General features: G+C 45.3%; 1 protein-coding gene across 1 annotated transcript in view; it reads left to right on the top strand.

Annotated features, from left to right (window-relative positions):
- LOC107570153 (uncharacterized) overlaps positions 1-3,870 on the top strand; it is a 5,527-nt gene extending 1,657 nt beyond the window's left edge. The window contains exons 3-9 of the mRNA XM_016256353.1: positions 456-2,132; positions 2,224-2,323; positions 2,684-2,832; positions 2,906-3,018; positions 3,105-3,194; positions 3,277-3,399; positions 3,499-3,870. Coding sequence (XP_016111839.1) covers positions 456-2,132; positions 2,224-2,323; positions 2,684-2,832; positions 2,906-3,018; positions 3,105-3,194; positions 3,277-3,399; positions 3,499-3,726 — 2,480 coding nt within the window. The 3' untranslated portion in view covers positions 3,727-3,870. The remainder of the gene's footprint in view (positions 1-455; positions 2,133-2,223; positions 2,324-2,683; positions 2,833-2,905; positions 3,019-3,104; positions 3,195-3,276; positions 3,400-3,498) is intronic.
- Positions 3,871-8,391: the final 4,521 nt, after the last annotated feature.

Here is an 8,391-nt window from a genome sequence, read left to right as displayed (position 1 = left end):
ACTCCCATGATTCCACACTCAGTCACGGCGTCATCAAACTAAGCCTTTGTTTCTTTGTTTATTTTGAATACGCGCCCTCTAGCGGCGAAAATTACATATTGTGCCTTTAACTAATTTTACCATATGCAGTTTGAAATATAAAAAAAATATTTTAGTACATGTAGACTTTAGACTCAAAGTAAAGTATTTGTATAGGCTGACCAAGAAAAGCCCAAGACTGACCAAGATTTGTAGTTGGACCAAGAAAAGCGTGAACACTGTGGCACTATCAAAACGTTACTGTTTTTGAGCAGTCTTTTATGGCAACATTGGCTCTTTCCGGTTTGGGGGCGGAACTATCTGTTTGTCCGACCAATTGGAGACATATTGTTTTATATATGTTCACTTATCTTTTTCATCACCCCATGTAAACTTTCTCTATCTTTCATTTTCCATCTCACTGTCCTTTTATCCAGGTGTTCGACGCAGCCAGTCCCACAATGTACTCTTTGGTAGTTTGTGCCTGACAGTATCCGCCCTATGGTGTAGTTCGGGTTTAGTGCACATACTTGCAGGTGAAAACATAATAAATGGCAGCAGAGGGCTGAGAGACGCCATGGTGCCAGGCCTTGCAGCTTTCACTCTGGCACTGCTTGTTATTTGCATTGTGGCTGTTTTATGTCATGAGGTTGTCCTCTCATTCATCGCCCTGAGCATATGTTTAGCGTGCGCCCACCAGATTGCAGGTCTGGCAGATTCGGCCTTCGGACAGGCAGCCACTGCTGTCTGCTACCTCATGGTCTGTTTTGTGGGAGCTTACTTTGGAAGTGGCCGTTTGTTGTCTTACATCACACAGAGAAAGATTATGCTACCTGGAACATTCAACAAAGATAGCGTGAAACCAATGCAAAGTCAAGAGGCTAATGATGTTGTGACAGTCGGAGTAATCATGAACTTGTTGTCAGCTAGTGTGCTAGCTTGTCCTCTGCTCGGTGTTGTCCCTAAGCTCTTCTCTGGCCATGTGCCCTGGCTGTGGACCGCTGGCGTCTTCCAGCTGGGTGTGTGTGTTAAGAGCTACAGATCTATGGACACCCTGGCAGCAACTTTCTATGGCTTCACATCCATCCTGCGGTTCACTGAAGGGTACACCGCGCTGGTGGTGCACTTCACAAACCAAGTTCCCTATTCCCCAGTGCCGTTTCCAGTTGTATTCTCAGTGTTGTTTTTCATCCTGGCCTTGTTTAACTTGCAGGGAGGGTTTGTGAACACCATCTACCAGCTGTTTTTTGTGGCATACTGTATTGCAATTGCATCCGAACCCCAAAGCTTCTTTCAGAGGGGAACGCAAGGTGTACAGGCTGCCATTTTTGTTGCTTCCGCTGTTGTGCTCTTTATAACGCTTTATAACATGGTTTCCTCAAACAAGATACCTACAGGTGCAGGCTTCCTTAAGAACCTGTTGGCCCACAGTAATAGATTTGTCTTACAAACCAATGGCAAAGAGCTACATGCTCCCTATCTGGGCTACTCTAAATATGCCGACGCCGAGTTGTTGGGCCATGGCTGCAGTGTCCTGGCCGCCTTTTCGATTACTGCCTCGCTTTCTAGCGGAAACCCCTTGGCTATTCTGATCCTGCCTTGGGCGGTGGTTTCCGGTGGTGTGCTGCACCTAATATCTGGCTCTGTTGCCTTTGCTCGAGGAAAGACCCTAGAGAGTACGACTTTCATTCTTTATGGTATCATGTGGACAGTGTGGGGACTGACGCGCTTCGGAGGCCTCTATGGAGATGTGCGTGGCCTACACCTAGCTGTGGGAATCATCAGTTTCATGCTCTTCAATGTGTTAGTGACAGCTGGAGCCCTGTTTCTCAACAAGGCTTGGTTCATCTATACCTTTACCTTCCAACTCATCCTCATTAGCTTCTTATTGGATGCAGTAGGCGCGATGCCCTATGGCTATGATATCGGCGTGACCATTATCCTCGGGCTGGTCAGCTTCTACATGTTCCTGGCCAGCATTTTCAACTGCACCTTTAAAAGTCCACAAATGCCATTCGGCGATCCTTTCATCAAGTTGAGCGGCTTTGGAGGAGGTAAAGACAGTTGCCCTCACCTTACAGCAAGGAAGTCCTCATCCGTTCAGCAAATTGCAGGTGAGTCACTATAGCAAAAAAGGCTATGTACTGGCATTACATGAATGCATATGTGTCTATACCAATTATATTTTCCTTTCTTTTATGTCAGAGATCATGAAGAACGGGGGCATATGTGGAATGCCCACAGACACTGTCTATGTCCTTGTGGCAGCTTGCAATCGCCCACAGGCTGTCGAAAAGGCATATAGGTCAGTTACCTTCCCCATTGATAGCCTAAACTTAAAAAGAAGAAGAGTCTGTGACACTTTAGTTCAAGGACCAATTCTCACTTTTAACTAGTTGCTTACTAGCATGCATATTACTACTTTCTTGGCTGTTTGTTGGTACATATAATGCACATATTCTGCATGAGCATATTCTACATCCCTTAATCCTACACCATACCTTAACAACTACCTTACTAACTATTAATAAGCAGTAATTAGGAGTTTATTGAGGCAAATTTTGTAGTTAATAGTGATAATTAGTCCCCAAACTAAAGCATGACCGAAGACTCTTTGGTTTCTGCTCCACCAGTGTATCCTAACCATGTGATCACACCTCTATAGGGTAAAGAAACAGGCTAAAGAACGACCCATGTCCTTATGGATTTCATCTATAAAGCAGTTGGAACCAGTCAGGGAACAGATCAGCCCTCTTCTCTGGGACTTTATGGAAGCTGCTTGGCCATCATCCATTAGCTTAGTTATAGCTAGAGGTGGGTAATGTGATATTCGCATTGTACCTGAATTGTGTAGCAAATTTAATCCAAACTTCTCCATTACTTTTAGCTCCATGGATGGAATTCTTTGGATTGGGCGACTCATCCAAATATATCGGCACACCGCAAAGCATAGCCATAAGAAACCCAGATTGCACTGTTGCTACACACCTCATAAATGCAGTATGCGTTGTCATTTTATTCTCATGGGAATATTGGACTTTATAATAGTCCTGTACTGTACAAACCATGCTTTCCTGTTTGACTAGGTTGGTCCAATTGCAGTCACCTCTGCAAATCCCACAGGTGAGGCAGATACTACCCATCATAACCAAGTTTATGCAAAACTTGGTGACAAGGTACAGAGGTGGTTTATTTGTTTGAAGATTCATATGTATTTCCCATTGGGGGACTAAAATGTCATTGGCGTATATCCTGCAGGTAGATGGGGTGCTGTGTGATGGGCCGTCACCAGAGAATATCGCCTCCACAGTGGTAGACTGCACCAAAATCGAGAGTGGCCAGATTGGATTTTTCCGTGTTGGTCTTATTCCTAAATCTAAGGTAACGAGTGGTCATTCCAATACAGATGGCTCACTATTCACAAACTTATGGGGTTGTCTGGAGTTAACGGCAAATCTGTTTTGTTGTGATTTTCTAAAGGTTCTCCAGATCTTCGAGGAGATTCAGAAGAAGCACATGCATGGCCAAATGAATACAGCTTTTGAGACGGATATCACAGATCCTCACAGACATCTCACAGTCTCTCAGACAAACCTGTCAGAAACTCAAACAGACTCTGGGCTTGGTCATATGACCCCTTCCGACTCACATAGCTCTCTGGACCTCAGCCAACATGAGCATCATGAAGAAGAGGACGAGACTTTATAGATACTGCCAAACACTGAATGTGTTAGCCACTTTAATTGTTGAACATGTACAGTACAGCCTTTTAGGGTGTTAACATCAAGTATTTTGGACAAATGGGCCAGGAAACAATGAAATTACAATTACATGAATTAATAACGATGGTAATAGGCCTAAATATTGCAAATAAACAATATTAATGTGTTTGGTGTTCTTTACCATGTAGTGTGGTTATCATTATCTTACTAGTAATTTTAAATCCTTTTCTACTTATTTATTAATGTTATGAAATATTAAAATGTAACTGTGTATATTATTAATTTGTCAATGTGTAGTTTTATATTTGTAAAATAGTGTAGAGTTGAATAAAATATTGAATATTAAATAAATGTGGGCGGTCTACTGAAAACCTGTCATATTAGGGTCAAGCACTGAAGGTGTGTAACATCTATTGTTTTTCTGGATGGTGGTGCATCAGCCAGTCAGTTGAAAAGGGAAACAGTTAGCACAAAATTATTGTGAGGCCTTCTTAATATTTCACTCAACTACTGTGGCAAGATGGCCTTCTACCTTTTACATATTAAACATATTTCAATCATGACAACTCTCTGAACATTTTAGCATGGTGATGGATATGACAATATTAATGTATTTGGTCTTGGCGGAACAGATCTGCTACGCTGCTGCTGAATTGCTGCTGCTGTTGGTTATTGCTGTAGTTGTAGATTATTGCTGCTGCAGCAAGCAAGTACAGGAACTTGCTACTGCCAATGCATCTGGCGATACGGTGCCATGAGTATTTAAGACATACTGCTGCTGCACAAATAGCATATAAAATAACCCCGTAGCAGATCTATACAGGTGGAGCTGGGGAAGGTGGAGGGTTTCAGAGAAACTCTGAAAGCGCACTGCAGGAATCTCTAGTGAATGCCAGCAAGCCATATAAATGCAAGGCAGTAAGCTCATTAGCTGCATATGCAGCATGAACCAATCAGCTTGTGCCAAGTCGTTTAACTCTCTGAATATCATCAGTTATGTTAACATCCCGTCAGAATGCGCCATCTAGAGTTTCATGACTGAACTATATATTTATACATATTTATCATTAATCAGAAATATAAAAATCTTACCACCGCCTTAGCCTATAATTTTGGAAATCCTTGGCTCAAAATCATGACTCTTCTCTGCTTAGATTCCTTGGGAAATACAGAGGTCAAAAACACTTGTCTTTCTAATACAGCCAACTCATGCTTTTCAAGCTCATTAAATCAAGGTCAAGGTTTATTTATAGCATCTTAAAACAACACGAAAACAAGTATTTTATCTGATAACTTGAAAGAATAATAAAAACAAAAATCATATTAGTCAAAAATAGACGTAACCTGTTACATCTCAAACTGATACCTCAGGCATTAGAGAAATAAATAAAATGTTTTAATGACAAAAGTGAGGTTGTAGCTTGCTAACACTTTGGCATATTACAATAAATAACTTGAGACCATGACAAACTGCAATGCCACTTACCAAACTAGCACCTTAACTTCAAGCTGCAACAGTGAGTGGCGTGAAGCTACTTCAATTCCTTGAAAACACATTGCTATAAAACCGGTTTGCATGTTGTTTCAAGCATGCGCAGAGGACTTTAATCTGGCTTTATTTAGGCTATATTTCTGGAAGGAAATTTACTATCATGGGTTTCGGTTTGGCTTATAGGCAAACTCATTGTCCAGCGTTTATTCAGATCATGTTCAGATAAATATTGTCAAGATTGTTAATATTGCAAACTGTTTTCCTGTAACATACCAAATGTTTTAATGCCAAAGACCTCAGAAAGAAAGTGAAGTTATGGCTTGCTAACATTTTGGCATTTAAAAATAACTTGAGACCATGACAAAATGTCATAAGAGAACCATATACGTGTACAGGAGCCACTTTCTGGTCAAAAAAACTGGTTTATGGCACATTATGCCCAAAACACACCCATTACTCAGTAATAGAATAGGGACAACCCTTTTAGACCATGCGCCCCGGAGCATTTTTCCCGTCCTTAAACTAGCAAAAGTGGATTCGGACACGCCCTAAGCGCAATTGCACCTTGCGCTTTAGACCATGCACTTAGATCATTAAAATAGGGACCATAGTTTTAGTAAATTTGACATCACGTCGTGACAGACGAATTGGGATCTCGCTTCGAGAGACCAATCTACTTCAAGTGAAAACTAATTGTGTAAACGAGTGTAAACTCCTGCACCCCCTTTTTGGTGTAGGCCGGGGCTCCCAACAAGAAGACCAGTCACCGTTGTCTTAGCACTACCCACTCAGTGAGATTGGATAACACTGGGAAAATGTACCCATTCCACTTGGAACAGGAACGTTGCGGAAGCCCCATCCTTCCCAAAGGAGGTTTTGAAAGCACTTACACATATGAACAACCGTTTAGGTGCATATGGAAGATTAGAGGTGATTGTAACCCTCTTGGAAATGGCAGAAGTCTGCCGGGGAAACACGGGCTCTGAGGCTATACCGTTGACTTTACACATATGGGATCCACTTAGGTCTCTACATATGGAACCAGCCCTCTATCAGTTCTCACGGCTTCATCGAGTGAGAGCCTGGTGCCAGACATTGCGCCACGTCTGGCTGCCGAGGGGATGGAGGAGCTCGACAGGGTCTACAGTACGAACTCTCTGAAGTGGTTTTAGCAAGCCGACACTAAACTGGGGCCTCTCAGTGCCTCTACCCATTTTAGGTGAGAACACAGGAGGATACCGGCTCCACACGAAGACTATAGAATCTAGCGAACCTGTTGGGGGTCGCACAGCCCGCAGCTCTACAAATATCTGTCAGCGAGGTGCCACGAGCCAGCGCCCAGGAGGATGCAACACTTCTAGTAGAGTGAGCTCACGACCTGAGCAGGCAGGGCACACCCTGTGCCTGATAAGCCAGGGTGATGGCATCCACTATCCAGTGAGCCATCCTCTGCTTAGAGATGGCATTCCCCTTCTGCCGGCCTCGGTAACAGACAAAGAGCTGGTCTGAGGTCTTAAAGCTTTGTGTCCGGTCTACAAACCATATCAAGGCTCGGACGGGATAAAGCAAAGCTAGGGCTGAGTCTGCGTCCTCCGGGGGCAGTGCTTGCAGGCTCACCACCTGATTCCTGAAGGGAGTAGTGGGAACCTTGGGCACATAGCCGGGCCGGGGCCTAAGGATTACCTTTACCTACATAGACTTTAAGGGTGAAGGGAGACAGCCTTCGCTCCAATCCTTGCTGCAGAAAGGAAATCATGTCCCTAATCAGGCATCTCGGCCCGATTAGAACACCACTCGACGAACAGGTTCCACTTCAAGGCATAAGCGTGTCTCGTAGACAGTGCTCTTGTCAAAGTGATGGTACCTCCTGGGGTAGGTCACCTAAAACATACGCATCCCGTCCAGGGAACAGACATGAAGTTTCCAGAGGTGAGTGCCACAGAGTGTCCCCGTCTCTGAGTCAGTAGATCCTTCCACAGAGAAATCTGCCAGGGAGGGGCTGTCACAAGGAGCATCAGTTCCGTCCTTCCTGACTTTGCATAGTGTCTGTGCGAGAAGGCTCACTGGGGAAAACGCATATTTGCGTAGGCCCCGAGGCCAGCTGTGTGCCAGTGTGTCCGTGCCGAGTGTCCCCTCGGTCAGGGAGTAGAACGGCTGGCAGTGAGAGGTTTCTGGAGAGGCAAATCAGTCTACCTGAGAGACTCTGAAATGTCTTCAAATCAGCTGTACCCTCTGGGGATGGAGTCTCCATTCTCCAGGAAGTGCAGCTCGTGACAGCTCGTCGGCCGCACGGTTGAGCAGGCCCAGAATGTGAATGGCATGAAGCGACCTCAGATGCTTCTGACTCCAGAGGAGGACATGTGAATGGAGCGTAGACCACCTTGTCGTTTGATGTACGCAACGGTTGCAGTGTTGTCCATGCGGATCAGCATGTGCTTGCCTCGTAAGCGCCCTCTGAGACGGTTCAAGGCAAGGCATACTGCTAACAACTCTAGGCAGTTGATGTGCCAGTGCAGTTGGGGGCCCATCCAAACCCCCGACACTGCAAGCCTGTCGTACGTGGCCCCCCAGCCAGTGTCAGAGGCATCCTTGTGAACCACAGCATGCCTGGAGACCTGCTCTAGGGGCACTCCTGCCCGGAGTAACTCAAGGTCTGACCACGGGGTGAAGGTTTGGCGGCAGGCCGGTGTGTGACTTGGACCCGGTGAGTGCCGCGTTGCCACACCCACCTCCGGACTCTGCCATGGAGCCAGTGTTGAAGCGGTCTCATATGAACCAGCCCCAGCGGCGTGACTGCCATATGCCCCAGGAGCCTCTGGAATGGTTTTCCTGCTCTTGAACATATTCAGGCAGTTCAACACTTGCGCATGTTCCTGCGTGAGGCGTGCTGTCTGTTCGACCGAATTCAACTCCATACCGAAAAAAGAGACCCTCTGCGTCGAGGAGATGTTGGTTCTTTTCCCAGTTGACCTGAAGGCCCAACCGGCTGAGGTGCAAGTGCACCAATCCCTGTGTTCGCACAACTGATCCTGAGACTGAGCTAGTATGAGCCAGTCGTTGAGGTAGTTGAGAATGCGAACGCCCTGCTCTCTCAGGGGAACAAGGGCTGCCTCCGCAACTTTCGTCATTTTACCATTATTGGCAATGAAGCAAGTAATG

This window comes from Sinocyclocheilus grahami, unplaced genomic scaffold (assembly GCF_001515645.1).
Source record: "Sinocyclocheilus grahami isolate Dianchi unplaced genomic scaffold, SAMN03320097.WGS_v1.1 scaffold1422.1, whole genome shotgun sequence".
In the NCBI taxonomy this organism is placed as follows: Eukaryota; Metazoa; Chordata; class Actinopteri; order Cypriniformes; family Cyprinidae; genus Sinocyclocheilus; species Sinocyclocheilus grahami.
Note: the sequence above shows the minus strand (reverse complement) of the source record. Positions and strands in the feature narration are given on the sequence as shown.